The 17,487-nt window shown below is 45.3% G+C and overlaps 1 protein-coding gene, 1 long non-coding RNA gene and 1 pseudogene across 7 annotated transcripts; all 3 read left to right on the plus strand.

The window, feature by feature from the left end:
* Positions 1-1,954: 1,954 nt before the first annotated feature.
* LOC112897372 lies at positions 1,955-3,691 on the plus strand (annotated as a pseudogene).
* A 792-nt stretch (positions 3,692-4,483) lies between these two features.
* LOC112897374 lies at positions 4,484-8,022 on the plus strand. 5 transcript variants are annotated; one of them, XR_003229650.1, is made up of 5 exons: positions 4,495-4,744; positions 4,843-4,906; positions 4,967-5,580; positions 7,345-7,562; positions 7,639-8,022. It is a non-coding gene; the product is annotated as an uncharacterized LOC112897374 (long non-coding RNA). The 5 variants fall into 5 exon arrangements; XR_003229651.1 differs by having other exon boundaries at positions 4,484-4,744; positions 4,843-5,644; XR_003229653.1 differs by having other exon boundaries at positions 4,485-4,744; positions 4,843-5,619.
* A 2,725-nt stretch (positions 8,023-10,747) lies between these two features.
* Positions 10,748-16,294, plus strand: LOC112897218 (pyruvate dehydrogenase E1 component subunit beta-1, mitochondrial). 2 transcript variants are annotated; one of them, XM_025965465.1, is made up of 15 exons: positions 10,748-10,944; positions 11,064-11,135; positions 12,130-12,210; positions 12,288-12,314; positions 12,420-12,482; positions 12,574-12,660; positions 13,340-13,465; positions 13,779-13,912; positions 13,999-14,071; positions 14,179-14,244; positions 14,880-14,918; positions 15,024-15,148; positions 15,224-15,338; positions 15,883-15,989; positions 16,073-16,294. In XM_025965465.1, the coding sequence occupies exons 1-14, from the start codon at positions 10,906-10,908 to the stop codon at positions 15,949-15,951; spliced, it is 1,116 nt and encodes a 371-aa protein (XP_025821250.1). In that variant the 5' UTR covers positions 10,748-10,905; the 3' UTR covers positions 15,952-15,989; positions 16,073-16,294. The 2 variants fall into 2 exon arrangements, with proteins under 2 accessions (XP_025821250.1, XP_025821249.1); XM_025965464.1 differs by having other exon boundaries at positions 10,751-10,944; positions 15,883-16,294.
* Positions 16,295-17,487: the final 1,193 nt, after the last annotated feature.

Here is a 17,487-nt window from a genome sequence, read left to right on the forward strand (position 1 = left end):
CTTGAATGCACAGCCGGTTCGGCCGGGGGTCCAATACTCCATGGCCGACGACCACTCACTACTGATCAATCCCTCTTCTTCCACCGTCGGTCGGTTGATCGGAACGGTGGTCGTGCTCATCGGGCATGTGTAATCAATGTAATCCTGTACTTCGCAGCTGGGTGCTACAGTGGGAGCACTTAGTGTGTGATGTGTCGCCAGACGACGCATCAGTTTCTGCTCGATCGGTTAGCTGCTCCGAGAGTCCTCTGAGGCTCCGACAGTGCGATGAACATGCAAGGTCACTGCTGAGGGAGATGCTGGCAGATGCAGGAGCCAGGAGGTGAGGAGGAGACTGCGAGCGTGCGCGCGCGGCACTCCGCTCTGACTCGCGTGGAAAACGGGGGCACGCGCACAGCGACACTCACAATCCAGAAGCTACCCATCCATCCGTCCAGCTCGGAGGAATTGAAAGAGTGGAGGTGCTCCGGTCTCCCACTCCAGCCCGATTCATTCTGTCTCCTCCTCCGGTCGTCCGTCGACGGGTTGCTTTCACTTTCAGATGGCAAGAGGGAATTGACGCCGCTGCTGGTCGGAGCTGGACAGTCAGCGTCGACCTGCAGTTGCCCGGCCAGCTGCCGCGCACCGCCATGGCTGGCTGCTGGGTTGCCGGGAGTTTCGGCAACTCGCTGGGCCACACCGGGCAGGTAACTGCTCGACCCGGCTCAGGCTATCTCCAACCGTCGTTCTTTATATCCTTCTCTATATTCTTCATTTACAGAGTTCTCTACAAGATTCTCTTCTCTATATCTCATTTCTCTCCAACAACGTTCTCTAAATCTCATTCTCTATACATTAAACCCTATATTAGAAACGTATTTTGTTCTAAATTTTTGTACGTACGTATTTATCATACCTCAAATGCTATGGACATATTTTATTTTTATTTAATTCAGTGTTTAAAACGTAAAGAAAAAATAGAGAAGAGGAGAGAGAATATCTATATATAGAGGAAACCTGTAGCGTTCTCTATTTTAGAGGACCATTTAGAGAACGCTGATGGAGCGTATAGAGAACGGAATCTTCTCTATATATAGGGTACAGAACCGTTTAGAGGGCACCGTTGGAGACAGCCTTATGGAGCCATCGACCCGAGGGTGTTTGGTTTGGAGAGATTTATAAATTTCCAATAAATCCCTAATAAACTTTTAAATATGAGGGTTTACAGGTGAGGTTTATGACCATAAGCCCCATAAGCCTCTCCAAGAGATGCTTATGGGGTTTATTTTCCGTTGATCCCATCAAAATTTCTCCTCTCCCGCACCCCGCACCTACCCCGCACTCCTCACCCCGCAAACCCGTGTTCACAGCCTGTCCATCCCTCGCGCTTTCAGATCCTCCGCCGTGGCCACCGCGGTCCGTCCACCGCTCGCGCGCGCTCCCCCATCCCCCTTCCAGCGGCCCTCGTCACCGCGCTCCAACCGCCGCCGCACGCACCCATCCCTGCGCGCCGCTTTAAAGCTCCCTCGCCGCCATGGTCCCCGCCACTACACGCCCCCGTCCCCACCCCTGCTTGTCGTCTTCAACCTCGTCGGGAGATGGACAGAGATGGGAACGACGGCTACCCGGACTACCCCTCGCAGTCTGGTCCCGCCGCCGGCTTCGATTTGTTCTCTCAGGCGGCTTCCTTAGATCCGGCCGTCCATGGTCCGCGGAGAGGCATGACGGCGCTGGATCTCAACTCCCAGACGGATTTCCCTAACATGGATCAATACCAGCAGATCCTCCAACCCGTAGCGGGAAATGGAGGTGGCGCCATGAGGATCCTGCCGGTGCGCCCGCCTCGCGCTACTCGATCTGCTCGAGGTGGCCGTGGAGGAGGGACACGTCGAAGCAAAACTATTGCCATGTGTTTAGCGATGCATAGCATGAGCACCCGATCCAGCTATCCAGCAGAGCATTATCCTGCTTGCTTCGAGTTCAGTTCATGTCTCAAGTTGAGTTCATATTTGCTCTTTTCCCTAGCGCATTGCTATAAAAAAAGTGCCTCCCATTTGACAGAACTAGCTATCCATGTCTGATCAGCATAGGCACTCCGGCAGCTATGGGTTCCTTGCCACTCAGCCAGATGTGCAATGCCTAGTTTGCACACGACCTTTTACTCTGGATACCGAGATTGCCGATAGCTTTGAAGCTTTAGCCATATGCAGGGAGTGCAAGATGACTGTGCTCACTGACAGCAACAGGGATGATACTACCAGAACTAATCAACAAAGGCGAAGACAAAGCAAAGGTCGGTCACAAGGCGTGAACCCATGGAGTATGCTTTCTCACAGCCGTTCTCCCAGGTTGATCAACTTAGCTAAACAAGGTCACGAAGCAGATGTTGATTCACCGACAGTCCCACGTCAGCACACATCATATAGTTCTACGCCAAATCGATCCCAAAGATGGCACAGTTCAGATGATGAGAGTGATGGTCTCAATTACGCTGATTCCGTGTTTGGTGAAATTGAATCAAACATCAGTTTCGGTGATGATGGTGGGGAATCGGATGCTTCTCTTGAGCATCAAACCACTATGGGAAGAGAGATGGTGATTCAACTTGACAGTGAGAACTACATGAATACAGATACAGATATTGATCCCATGAATGCTGGAATAGACCATTGGGATTTAGATGATCCAGAAGATGATGAAGATGAGCTGTCAGAAGAGTCTGATTTGGATGAAGCAGGTGACACCATGCAGGCACGCCAGCAGCAATGCCATGATATCGCCCCACGTGGATTGAATGAGCAGGAATCTGAAGATACTGTGTGGACTTGGAGAACAGCTGGAAGTCAAGGAGTAAACAGGACTAATTTGAGGACAGGCACAGAAGGGGGAGAAATCAGGAGACCTTTTATTGCGAATCCTGGTGATTATGTTGATGCAAGACAGTTCGAAATGCTTCTTGAACAGTTTGCTGAGGATAATAATACCACAAGAGGAGCTCCACCTGCAGCGGCATCTTCCATTGAAAATCTTCCATCTGTGGTCATCTCCACAAGCAGTGAGATAAACGGTGGTGTAACCTGTCCAGTCTGCAAAGATGACATGCCTTTCGAAACTGTAACAGCTATCGTGCATGCATCTATATCATTCATCGTGCATCTTGCCATGGCTTAGTTCAAGGAATACATGTCCAGTCTGTCGATATGAGCTTCCAACAGATGACACGGAATATGAGAGGTCCAAACGTGCCACAGCCAACGAGGGAGGCATCCATGGGGTGGAGCGTAACCATCCACAGGAAACTGCTGAAGAAACTTCTTATGAACCTGAGGTTGAAGGAAGTTCTAATACAGTTGGTGGTACAATGGAAGACATACACATGAAAATGCTGTTTATTCTGCTCAGCATCCAATTGGAGCACGTGGGAGTCATAGATGGCTGTTTATTGCAGCAGCTCCAGTTGTAAGTCTTCTCAGTTTAGCTCTAGTTCTGTGCTTCACCAATACTTCTGGCAATGTTACAAGACAACTGTGCCATAGATCCCAGTGTACAACTAGGACACATGTAGATACAAGAAGAAGTTGGTGGTCTATGATCTAAATATCCAGTACATACCTGTTGATCCAAATTGCTATGTGATTGTTGCCAGTGTTGTGTCACTTTTGTGTGAAAAAAATTCAAGTTTAATTTAAAGTTCAAACTTTGTGTTTGCTGATGATCGAGGTGTTATTGTAACCAGTGTAGGAACATTCTTTTTTTTATATAACTTTTCTCAGTTCAGCAAAGTGCATACTGATGCTTCCTTATGTTCAACTGTTACCTTGTGTTTGGTAATCTTCTTATATCTGGTTGCTTATACTCTACATGAAATTTTGCCCATGCATTCTTCAGTAAGTGCCTCAAAAAATCAATTGTCTTGAAGAATTGATGTGCATGATCCTTGCTATGTTTGCTTCATTCTTCTAAACTAAGATTGCAGGAGTTATATATACTACTGTGTGTAGGCTGTATGTTTTCACGAGGTAAAACAGGAAGGGAAAATTTTGCTGGCAGAGGACCAGATATCAAGGTGCTACTAGTCTACTGATGAATACTTGCTGCATTTTCAAGGTGGTATCTGTCCTATGAATACTTGCTGCATTTTCAAGGTGGCACCTGTCCTGCACTCAGGATCTGAAAGTGTAAACAATGAGAAAGGGTCAGTAGTTTAGTAAAAGGACAAGGTCAGTAGGTCAGGAAAAGGACAAACATCACTCGTATATTCAAACCATCACTTACGTGTTCCGTACTAAGTATTCTAGGGTGTGTTCGTTTGCCATTAGAGTCCTCTAAACTCTTTAGAGTGCTCCCCCCATCTAAAGAATCGCAGTCTTATAAGAGGTCGAATTAGAGGGCTGTTCGGTGCTGGACCTCTAAAGTTTAGATGTTTCGAATTTTAGAGGGGTGAAACGAACACACCCTAAGCTAGCACTACACAAGCACTGATTGCCTTGTACATCTGACATTAGACTCTCATTTTTGCTCCTCCCATACTTTCCCCTCTCTCATTAAGAGACTACTTGAGATAGTTCTAGTTCTTCCGATCATACGTATATGACATCCTATGGCTGAGGCTGGAGAAGATAAGGAATAAGTTGAGGAGGCAAGGCATAAATGGACCCAAGCCTACTGTACTCTATGGCAACACCCAGGAGATGAAGAGAATCCAACATGAACAGCTACATCTCCATCAAATTCCCTCATTTCCTTCATTGGAGGAAGACTTATGGTATGTACAGAATTCTTGTTTTTGCTTGTCTGTTTGAGGGTGGCTGCAATGAAACTGATAGCATGGTCATGACTGTTTACTTCATTCTGGAATCACAGTGATATCTGGTCCATACCCTGTATGTACAACTTTCCACGAACAAACCTAGAGAGGAAGACTATGGTATGTACAGAATCCTTGTTTTTGCTGTTCTGTTTGGTTGCCTGGCTAACTCCTGGCCAGGCTCCCCAGAGCCAACCAGCGAACGTTCGGTTGCCTGTTCAAGCACTTCAGCCAGGCTCTACCAATACAAGGAGGGGCAACCAATACAAGGAGGGGCCTTTAGCCAGGCTCGCTGGGAACGTGGAGATCGAGCGTTTCCACGGAGCCTAGCTCCGCTGATGCATCTTCTCGAGTTAGCTCACCTCCCGGGTCTCTCTCACGGCGCTCTCTCGAGTCGAGCTCGGCACGCGACCGCGGAGCTTGCCGGAGCCCGCCCGCGGCCCGCGAAGCCGCAGCTCGCTCGCCCGCCCGAGGCTGCCGCGAAGCTCCTTTGAAGCTCGCCCCCGGCGGCGGAGCACGCTCGGTGCGGCCAAGTTATTGCAGCGGGGAGGAGCTTTTGCGGGCGCGTTCACGGCAGCTGAGTTCGCCCGCGCGCAGCCAGGGGAGCTCCGTCGGTGATCTGCTCGGCGGCTCCCGCCAGCACGCGCCGGGGAGCTCGCCCGTGCGCGGCCGGGGGAGCTCCGCCGGCGGCCGGCTCGCGCGGCTCCCGCACGCGCGCGCCGCGCACCGGCAGCTCTGCTCCTGCCAGCGGTGCCTCACATCTCCCTCGGCGTCAAGCTGGGCGTTCAGTACAGGTGGTTGCTGTGCTCGCGTGATCTTGGCTGTTTGCTAAAGTAATTAGCATGTTGCCACTCGATGGTGATGCTTCCAATCCACGATGTTCCATATGGTTTGATGATGGGTTAGACAGATATTCATTGCTGTTAGTTGCTAGTTAAGTAGAGCTGCAGAGATCTTATATTTTTTGCTTTCTCACAAAAATTACAGACAAAAATTTCTTACTAGACTTGTCAATTCGTTGTGAACGAGAGGAGAGGAAGAGAGACGATGGGTGGGTGGTAACTTCACCTTCAACAAATACAAGGGTCACCATATTATGTTATGCAGCCAACCAAACATAAGCATGGCCAATGCAGGCTATCTCAAACCAGCCAACCAAATGGGAACCAATGTACTACTGGAGCCAGGTTTAGAGTGAACAGGCTTAGGAATCTAGCCATGCTAGACTTAGCCATGTAACCAAACACACCCATAGCGTTGAGGCTAGACAGTAAGGTTCATTAACTATGCTTGAAAACTACTCCATGTGGGTTTCCCAAATATGGGGAATGTCAGAATAGTGTCCTTTACCCAAGACAGTAACTAATTTTTCATACCATAGATATCATAAAGGTAGTATTTAAGTAGGTCTTTGATGCCTCTTGTGATGTCAGTCATCTTGTTTGAGCATAATTTTAATACCCAGAAAACCAATAGGATGGTAGAGGTTGATGGAAGGTCATACAGTCTTTGCTAGTATGAATATTATGTTTTCTTGTTTCAGGATCACGAGCCAGAATACAATTTTAACTATATTATCCCTTTTAGTTTATTCCAGAAAAAAATGCTGAAGTTTACTGAGCCACATATTCTGAATTTATAACTAAATTTTGTATCTAAAATAATTTCTCATATGATCAGATAGTTCTTAAATCATAACCTTTAGTAACCTCAGAGAAGACAGAGACCATAAACGCTTTGTTTTCACGTGGAGCAAGAAAAAAAGAATGGGCACTCTCTGGAGTTCAGTACTGCAAGTTTGTCCATGAGTGACAAAGTAGGTACTGTAGAAACCATGGTCTATCATTAAAGAAATAGTTTGCTTAATGATAGTATAGCTCTCCTCGTAATATGGAATCTTGTAGCCAGAAGATGCTTATTTCTTCTGTTGTCCTGTTCTACGGACATTCTGTTTAACTTTCACAATCAATGAATGAAGTAATAAGATGTTGACTTTTGATTTATTTTTTTATTATATATTGCTCAATCAATATCAAAATTCAAAGTCATTTAGCCTGCGGATGTTTCTCTAAATATATTAAGTCTTTCTATAACTCTCAGATAAATTTATCCCATTTGTCTTCCTCCTGTAACATTATTGAATACTCATACTCATTCATAGACAAGGACTACCTCCCATATCTCTCTCTTTCCCAGTATGCTTCATAGCGAAACCAGAACCACTAAAGTGTGGGATAAATGATGGTTACCAAGGCCATCTTCTCTTATTCCTTAACTCATGTGCCAAATTGAAACCGATTTAATATTTTTATATTTGGAGTAGAATGTACTATTGTGTATCACTATAGCGTATCTCTATTTCTTATTCACTTACATACTGTGAAATTTACATTCGAGTGCTAAGTATTCTGCAATAACAGCTTTCGTTGGTTCTGTTGTTGGCTGATTTATTCTTTTTAAGATGAGCTTTACCGTTTCCTGCTGCAACCTCTCCTTCAATCTTCATTATTTCAGTTTAATTTATTATGTGATTGCATGGTGTTTGGAAATTGGAACAGGGCCTATATTCCTTTACTCAACAGGAGCTGTGGAGATATTGCATGTTGCTCAGCCAGAAATGGTGACATGGGCCGCTGGACTCCATCAGAGCTTCCGAAGCCACATTATCTTATGAGATCACGTAAGCCTGTCTTTGGAGAAGGTATATTGTCAGCAAATGGCTTGGGCCTATGAGAAGAAGATCCTTGCACCAGAGTTCTTCATGGAAAAAATTAAGGTTATAAATTTTACTTAAAAGCACATTCAGGATTCAGCTGTATTCACCTGACTGACTGCTGTTGCAACAATGATAGGGCTAATTGTGGATGCAACAGTTCCACTGTTACAAGCATGGGAGAATATTCTTGATGGCACAGGAAGTAGTAAGGAGATCTATGTTGATGGATACCTGAGGAACTTTTCAGCGGATGTGATTGCCAGAGCTTGTTTTGGGAGCAGTTTCACAAAAGGATTTTGCAAGCTTAGGCAGCTCCAGAAGGCAATTTCTCAACAGGATACATTCGTAGGATTATCTGCATTGTGGTATGGAAATTTGATTCATTGAGAAACTTCTAATGCTTGAAAGAGAACAGATTGAAAAGTTGTCCTTGCTGTTTTTATTTTGTTTGTGACTTCTAATTTATTTTGTTTGTGACTTCCTTTATTATTAAAGGTATTTTAAGCCTGATTTAACTTTTCGTATATTTGCAATAAATTTTTGAATAAGACGAATGGACGAACGTTGCGAGAAAAAATTATCAGCGACAAATATTTCAATATGGAGAGAGTACCGGAGAAGAGGAGAATCAGCTGAATTCATGCTTGCCGCAGCTCTCATGTCGTAGGAAAGTGTGTGTGTGTGTCTATATATATATATATATATGATGCACGGCACATGAATGAATGAAATCAATTCCAACGCTTTAGCCGGCATCACCTTCCTTCTCATGTCGCTGCCGGATTCATCATCAAACGTGTAAATGGTTTGTTATTGACACGCCTGCCGCATAATGTTTGTTATTGTTCTTGGCAAGCTGGCACTTGGGCACGGACGGGCCCCATTCAAATAATTAATGTTCACGCTGAAGGTCATGGTACGCCATCCATTTTCCATGGCACGAGGAGAAAGAGGAGGGCGAAAAAAGAAAGCATGGGAAAATGATCGCCGATTTGACCAACGGGAGAAGAGTAGTGTATACAGATGGCTTACATACTAGTATACGTGCTTCTAGTTGAGTTTCATGGAATCTTTATGCCCGTACAACTATACTTATCCCCGTAGCAGTGAATAGACAAATTAAAGGCTGCTGATTCGTGGCCCCATTTTAATTAAGAAGGCAAAGTAGAGTCAGATTCTCCAAAGTCCAAGCGATAATTAAGGACGTGTTTAGTTGGGCTGTGACTTTTGGAAAAGCTGCTGTGAGCTATGGAATGTGAAAAATCTGCTATGAAAAAATTATTGTGGGAAAAGCAGAAGACCGTTTGGTCAGAACAGCTGTGAGCTGTGGAAAACTGTGTGCTGTGGGTAAAATACCTGTAATACCCTTGAAGATTTGTGGGACTGTCTACATACAAAATACTCGTACAAACCTAATATGTTCACTGTTTGGCATGTAAATATATTTTTTGGAAAGAAAAATATTAAATTTTTTAAATTTTTCATCCATATGGTCCGCATAAATAGAACTATAGCAGTTATACAAGCTAAAGGGCTCGTACAATTATGATATATCTCAACATAACTATCCTCCTCTCGCACTAACTAAATCATCAGCGATCTTATTACGAATGGTATTCATGGTATCCTTATTTTCTATGTCTTCACTCCTATTTCCTTGTGTTTGTGCCGTGCCACTTGAATACAAGATTCTTCCAACCGTTAGTGGTGAAAATTCCCAACGACCTGTTCCCAGCTTCTATCTCTTTTTTGCATGCAGCATACAAATGCCTAAAAAAACATCATCCAATCTGCCTTGTCACCCATTCTTGAGCGAAACAAAAAAATTTCCAATCAATTTGAATGCAACAAGTACTCATCACTCATCCTCCCATTCACCAAACAATCGTACATTCTTGAATTAAATGTTCTCTCCTATTCTCCAATGGACAAAGCAACAATTTTGGATAAAGGGAAAAAATACAGAGGAGGAAAGACTACCTGTAGTGTACTGCCGGCGGGATGAATCTGAAGCGGACGGCGGGCGGACTGGGATGGAGGCCGGCGGGCTGAACAGAGGCCGGAGCAGGGGCAGTAGCCGGGGTAGAGGTGGCGCAGAGGCGGCGGTTGGGCAGGAGGCGAGCAAGGGTGGCGATCGGCCTGGATGCAGCGCTGGGGCTCCAACTGGGGGCCATCCGGCCTGAAGGGGGCCGTCCAGACTGGGACGGTGGCGCAGGGACGCCGACCGGGCTGGAGCAGCGGCCAGCCAGCGGACCGGCGCTGGGGGCGGCGGCGGCCCAACCTAGCTGCGGGTGGAGGCGACGAGCGAACGCGAGGGGTTGGACGGGTGGAAGTCGGGGGTTGATAATTTTTTCATAACCAGTGACAGTGACAGGTTGATAATTTTTTTCTCCAACAGCCACTAAAAGTAGGGGAGATGTGCTTTTGCATTTGTACTGCAGTAAAAGCTGCTTTTAAACAAAAGCACATAGAGTTTTGAACTCTTTAGTTGACTTTTAACTTTTAAAAAATAAAAGGAGGTTGGAAAGCCCAAACGCACCGTAAATAAGCCGCAGTCGCGTCATCATGCAATGATCCCGTACATAAATTAATCAACGATGGATCAAATAATGGTCGGGGTTGGGTAGGCCAAATGCCCAAGTCAGATAAGCTAGCTAGCTCCCCCAAACCGGGCGCAGACACCGGAACACATCACATCAGGGGAGGTGGCACACTGGCACTAGCGCGCACGCGCGGAGGTGTATTGGTGATCGTGGCCAGCTGCGGCGAGCGACAAGTGCAGTGCACGCGGCCGTCCCCAACTCGCACCACCGGGAGGCTGATCGATCCATGGCGGGGGCAGTTGCCAGTTGACGGACCACGCCGCCGAGCGTGGATAGGACGGCTCCTGGACGCCCCAACGGCCGGGGGAGACTGCGGGCTCGCTGGCCCTCGGACGCGCCGTCGGCCAGACGCCGCCGCCGTCCCACCGGCCCCGGGCCACCATCAAGTCAACTGGAGCGATCAGCAACGTCGATAAGATTGGATACCAACGAGGGCTTTCCGTATCAAGGAGACGCACGCACGGGTCCTGCCCGAAATGTGGGCCCCGTGCTCCTGCCTCCTTTTTTAATCTCACCAGTTTTTTTTCTTTCAAACTACTCCAATGATCGCCTAATTCTGCCGCAGCTGGCAGTTGCTCTATAAATAAATTATAAAACAATCGTCTAGTCACCGGTACACGCGGGCCATTTTTCCAGGTCGCGGCTGTCCTGCCAGAACAGACACACCCCCCCGCCGCCGCCCTTTGGGTTCCCTCCCCGGATACAGAGACACCTATCCATCTCATCATCCCCTCGCCCCCTTCTCACCTCCGGTCCCCAGCTCCTCCCCCGGTTGTCGCCAGCCTCCAACCGCGCCGGAGATGCTGGGCGTCGCGCGGAGGCGCCTCGGATCCGGATGCGTGAGTGCTCCCCCCCCCCCCCCCCCCCGACACCGCGCTCTCCTCGTCGCGGGGCTCGGTTTCCCCGTTTCCGGTTTGGTCTCAAGTCTCACCGTGATCCGTTCCCCCTCGTGGCGCAGGTGCTCGGCCAGCTGGCGCAGGCCCTCCGCCCGGCGGCCGCCGCGAGGAGCTACTCCGCCGCCGCCAAGGAGGTGAGCGCCCTGCGCCCCGCAGCCCATTCCTTGTTCCCGTTTCGGAACTACTGTGCTCTTTTTTTCCCTTCCTTTTTTGCCCCGATGGGGGGGAATGGGAATCGTCTCGCTGCCGGTCACCGCCTTCCCTGCTGCCAATGTTCGCGCTCCGGTGGGGACTATCGCGCGCCGTGCCGTACTCGTACCCCGCGGTGTTTGCCAGATGCTTCGTTTTGCTGTGGACAGTCTCTCCCTAGATGGTAGGAGCACTTTTAGTTTTCGTTTTGCATGCAAACGGCAGGAAACTTCGTGTTGGTGGCTGGTGTTTGTTGTCGAGCTTGATGGGTTTTGGATGATAGTAGCTGTAAAGGGAGACGGGTAGGTGGCAGGCATCAAGTGGTTGGGTGATGGAGCAGCTGTGTATAATGCAGACAATTAGTTTGTTTGCGGTTCAAACTGGTGCGATTGTAGATTATGGACATTTCAGCACAGATATTGTTTAGCTATTAAGATATTTAAATGTTCTGAGTATCTGGCACCAAGGGAATCTGAGTGGTAGCACTCCTTGGCGGGTTGAACAGTATTATGAGTAGATGGTGCCATGGTGGTGGTGCATTATATGATTTGATGATCTAGTTTGCTTGATCATCTTATCAGATGCTGTTACCTGTTACTTGTTCCAATGCCTGCTCCTGAGTAGGTGGCATCATCATCACACAGGTGGAGGCTGAAAAGAAAATGATCGAGTAGGAAAAACTGAACCAAACTGTGGCATAATTAAGTTGATTTTGGTGATTGAAAAGTTCCTATAGATAGTTAAATAGTATTATTTAGTGTCCGTTGTGATCTTTGCTTCTCTGAATCATGAATGTCTCAGGGACAGTTGGTATTGTACCTTTATACATCTTGCTAGGTCGTTACTTAAGAAAATTCCATGCTTGTCTACAGTAGTCTTCTATGTCGTGACCTTGAGATTTGGCAAGAAAGTTTACACAACTACTCCTTTTGTTTTTAGATAACTGTGCGGGAAGCATTGAATTCCTCACTAGATGAAGAAATGTCTGCAGATCCTTCTGTTTTCTTGATGGGAGAAGAGGTGCCGCCAGTAACCGAACTTGTTTGTTTTGTTCTCTCCTTTGCTTCTTTTGGTTTAATAATTTTCACTTGTGGTAGGTTGGGGAGTACCAAGGTGCATACAAGGTCAGTTGTATTTCTAAGAAGATTTTTGTTTATCTCCCTGTGGCAATTGAACTAATATATGAATGCTATTAGTGTTGAGCTTCTCTTTGTTGGTGTTCTTTGCAGATATCCAAGGGACTGCTCGACAAGTATGGCCCTGATAGGGTTCTTGATACACCAATCACCGAGGTTATAAACCTGAAAAAAAAAATTCACCATTCATAAGCTGTCAGGTTGATTTAATCACATACTAATACTGATCTGCTTTGTTCCTGTACAGGCTGGCTTTACTGGCATTGGTGTTGGTGCTGCTTACCATGGTCTTCGACCTATAGTAGAGTTCATGACATTTAACTTTTCAATGCAGGTTACTTATTTAATTATTTCTGCAAATCATTGTGCGCATTGAATTAGTTTTTTATTTACTTGATTTGGAATGTGATATATTCCTTCTTCTTTGTTCATATCCCCATTTGCTCCACATGTTCCTGAATTTGAGAAAATTCATGTTTTCTGAAGTACCTTATTTCATATAGGTTTCTCTTTTCCTGTCTCTAAGCTGCATTTGTTGCATAAATTAGAATTGCTACTGATGGCGTCTTTTAAGTTTTAAGTAGCACCTTATGCAGGAAAGTGCATCTATGTGTAATTTAACAATATGTTAAATTGTTCAGAGACATTCTTCTCTTTAGCAAAACTTACATGATCCCCATGCATCAGTTTATAATAAAATCATTGGAACAGTTATGATCTATATTGATCCGGTTACTGAATCAGACACTTGGTATAATCTTATATGAAATCCTTGCATGGCAATTCCTTTGTGTTTACATTTCTTTTCCTGCAAGAATATTGTTCATGGTTCTGATAATGTTCTCCATCTGCTGTCACCTTGTTGTATTTATTTGTTTTTCGTATACCTTTGTGCCATAATGCCCATGTTCTTGACTTATTCCCATATTCTGAATCTTTGAGAATGAGTACATATTACAAATTTCACGTGCTTAAAATGAAAATTCCTTAACTGTACCCTTTTGCTTATTCAGGCAATTGATCATATCATTAATTCAGCTGCCAAGTCAAACTACATGTCAGCCGGTCAGATATCTGTTCCTATTGTCTTCAGAGGTCCAAATGGAGCTGCTGCTGGAGTTGGTGCTCAACACTCGCAGGTTATTTGCAGAAACTTGCCTCTATTTGGTTGTTTCACTGCTGTTGATTCCTTAGAATACAAACTATTACGGGATATCATTTAGTGTTGTGAATATCTGATTCTGTCAGAAATATTTACAGGGTATTGAATAAGTTGTACAACCAAATTGTTCGTTACATGAGTTGTTTGTCTCCCACACTTGAATATTGTGTTTAAATGCTCTCCTCAGAATAAAAATGTAAATGTGTTGAATGGCACAAGAGGTGTAAGGTGTAAGCTATAGTCTAATTTCTTGCAGTGCATGATATTTTATGGGCATTGGTTGTATGCAGTGCTATGCAGCTTGGTATGCGCATGTTCCTGGATTGAAAGTTCTAGCACCATATTCTGCAGAAGATGCTCGAGGTTTGCTGAAAGCAGCAATCAGGGATCCAGATCCTGTTGTTTTCCTGGAAAATGAACTTCTGTATGCAATACTTGCCCTGCACATCTGTTTTCTCTATGCTTGAGTTGACATCTTATTATATAATGTTTTTTTTCATTTTTCTGCAGTTATGGTGAATCATTTCCTGTTTCTGATGAGGTACTCGATTCTAGCTTCTGCCTTCCAATTGGCAAGGCTAAGGTATGTCTTTATATTTACACAGTGGTAGTGAAATGTTCAATTCCATCAGACTTCTCTTGATGGATTGTCTGGAAGAATCTTATTTTTTTTCTTTGTTTTTGGTGTAGATAGAGAGACAAGGAAAAGATGTTACAATCACTGCATTCTCCAAGATGGTTGGGTATGCCCTTCAGGTGTGTGAATACCAGATTTTTTTAAGCTAATTGTATTGAACTATGCTTTTTTAAAGAAAGATATTTTGTCCATCATGTCTTATAGCTTTTTTTGGGAGTTCAACTTGCTATTGATTGAGAATGTGATTCTAGTTTGTATCTGTTTATGAAAGATCATATTTCGTGCAAGAATTGCTAACTGGACCCATATGTAACACATGTTCAGAATCATTTACCTAACCTTGCTTAAAAAGGCTAGGAGGGATGATGCATATATTGGTTTCTTTCCTTACCTTGCTTTTGGGAATGGTGAGCAATGATTTCCATTTCCTTGCTTTTGAGGTTGGCTTTCCCCACTAGTAAGGTTTTCCTGCCCAACCTTGCCCACTAGCAACAAAGTTGAGCAAAGAAACCAAACATGCCCATAGTACCACCTTGAATACAAGATAGTATTCAACTCTGCTTGAATATCTGTACTATGGGCCATCTCCTTTTAAAAACTAAGATCTATTCTATTGATGACCGAAAACAATTTGTTTTGGGGAAATTGAGTTCTACTTAATTGACCATATATTTCAACGACCAACGTAATAGCTATATATAAAATATACCCAGTTGATGTTCTGATTGCATTCTCCCGTGCTGTCATTTTTCAGGCTGCAGATATACTAGCCAAGGAGGGTATCAGTGCTGAGGTATTTCTTTTGGCAATTATTAGTACAGTCTTACTCTACCAGATACCTCTCTTTTCTCATGGAGGCCATCATAATTTCCTTATGGTTTAGTAATTCTTTGTTCAGGTAATCAATCTTCGTTCAATTAGACCGCTGGATAGAGCTGCTATTAATGCATCTGTGAGGAAAACCAACAGATTGGTAACAGTAGAAGAAGGCTTCCCACAACACGGGATAGGAGCTGAAATATGGTCCGTCTCCGCTCCCCACCCCCAAATTGCATGGTCTTCATCTCGCTTAATGGTTGAAATGTGTGTTGTTTGCAGCATGGCTGTTGTCGAGGACAGCTTTGAGTATCTAGATGCGCCAGTTGAGAGGATCGCTGGAGCTGATGTGCCCATGCCTTACGCTGCCAACCTAGAGAGGATGGCTGTTCCACAGGTCTATACTGACTGTCCTTTCGCTTTCATTCCAAGTTTGCATAGGGATTTGTGGTTCTACAAAAGTAATGGCATAGCAGTTTGAATAGTAGCACCCGAAATAACACGTTTAGTATGCTGAACTTTCAGTTTTCTTGCCTACAACATTTATTTTGTCCTGCATCTTGTACAATTGATTATTGACGTGCAGCCTTTTGACAAAACTATAGCTTTTTTTTTATTGTATATAATAGCTGTATTGCAAGACAGGATCCCTAGGTGTGTAAGGCACATGACATAAGCTGGTAGGTTCTGAGGTGCATGAGAAAATTGTACAATCATCTACCACATCCTGAAGAAAAGAACTACTAGGAACCCATAATCCCTGGTAGGCGCGTGAGCAAATAGCTGCAAGATGTTGAGAGGTCAAATTTCAGAAACATTTGTTGGGATAGAATTACGGAACTTGGCTGTTATAAGAGAGTATGGCTGTGGTATTCGTCTACGGTATTGACTGTTATTGTGATTGACCTGTTCACTTTCTGACTATCCTTATGCACTTGCAGGTCGAGGACATTGTTCGAGCAGCGAAGCGGGCTTGCTACAGAGCAGTACCAATGGCGGCAGCAGCCTAATTCACAGACCCAATGGCTTCTCAATCTTCCATTTCATTGTCTGTGTCCAGAAAGATGTGTCGCATAATGGTACAAGTGCCCACTACCGCTCCAACTCAACTAGCGTGCGCTGATTTTGTAGAGCAACCAAGAGGTCTGTCCAGTTCCGTTCTCTGCGCCGCCGCAGCAGCCGGATGGCTGCCTGACTCTGCATCACTTTACGGTTCTCAACTTGGGTTCGCGAGCCGTGCAGGATTTACATGAGGGAGATGGTGTCAATAACATGTATTTTAAAGGGAGCTCCAAGAGGTTCTCGAATAGAAATTCTGGTTGCGCCTTGTTTAAAATCTCTGTTTCCCCTGCCGCTGCCAGCCTCTGTGAGAAGCATGGTTCCCAGGTTCAGGCAATATGCCTGAACTAGAAACACCAAAGAATCTGGCGTCCGATAGTGACGGGTTTGGCACGCCCACTCGCCTGTGGTGACGCGTTCGAGTGCCGTGAAGCTGAGGCCGCGGGCCATCAGAGAAGCAAAGGGTCCGGCGGAAGATTCTTCTATCTTCCATGTACGGGTGGTGGTGGTATATCCAGGGAGAGCAACACATGTGCCCGGCAACTTGCAGGCTTGTGGGGGCCACGGATGGGCCCAACTCCTCGCTTTCGAAAGATACACGGACGCGTATGGGAAAGGGATGTCGCGTGCCATTCCCGACCCATCACCACCACCGGACGGCGTTGTGGATGGATAGCTGATGCTAGCTTCGATGCCTGCTATCTGCAATAGTGGACAGCCCCCTGCCTCCCATCACATCACAGCAGGAGACTATTCAAGCTTTCCGTAGCACGCTGGTGGTGCAGAAAAAGAGGCGATCTGCCGAATCAGGGCTTGAAGTTTTTTTTTCCAAAAGAATCTTGTCAATTTGAAGTACTAAATAAAATCTATTAAATAAAACTTTTTGCACAGATGGGTTGTAAATCGCGAGATGAATCTAATGATGCTAATTAATCCATAATTAAGAAATAATTAGCGGATGGTTACTGTAACATCACTGTTGCAAAACATGGATTAAGTAGCCTCATTAGATTCGTCTCGCGATTTACAGCCCATCCATGTAAAAAGTTTTGTAAATAGACTTCATTTAGTACTTCAAATTAGCAGGATTCCTTCAAAAATTTTACGTTTACGGCTTTTTTGCGTTTATGCGCTGGGAACTAAACAGACCCTCGCATACCTTCCTTTTTTTACTATCTCCTCATCAACTGATTGCTATTTCGTTATTTGTCAATCACCCTTAAATCTCCACCCAACGATTCTGCGCTCCGGTTAGGAAAGTCTTGTCGGGCGTGATGTTTTCTACTGTACCCGTTATTTCTCTAGCTAGCTAGTATGTATTTTTCTTTTTCCCAACTTGACTGCAAATAAAATTATAGACAATTTTTTTCAAACCATGTACGAAGAGAAGCAGCCCATGTTACATTACACTGACACACATACAAGTGGTGGGAGTATACATCCTCCTAGCTGCCAAGACAAAAGGTACCCGGGCTGTTTTCCCGATC

Source organism: Panicum hallii, chromosome 6, assembly GCF_002211085.1.
Source record: "Panicum hallii strain FIL2 chromosome 6, PHallii_v3.1, whole genome shotgun sequence".
In the NCBI taxonomy this organism is placed as follows: domain Eukaryota; kingdom Viridiplantae; phylum Streptophyta; class Magnoliopsida; order Poales; family Poaceae; genus Panicum; species Panicum hallii.

Bases quoted from the DNA above. Each gene is read 5' to 3' on its own strand.
- LOC112897218 (XM_025965465.1), top strand. From the start codon at position 10,906: ATGCTGGGCGTCGCGCGGAGGCGCCTCGGATCCGGATGC. The intron at 14,245-14,879 runs GTGTGTGAATAC...GTCATTTTTCAG, and splicing joins TGGTTGGGTATGCCCTTCAG to GCTGCAGATATACTAGCCAA. The intron at 15,149-15,223 runs GTCCGTCTCCGC...TGTTGTTTGCAG, and splicing joins GGGATAGGAGCTGAAATATG to CATGGCTGTTGTCGAGGACA.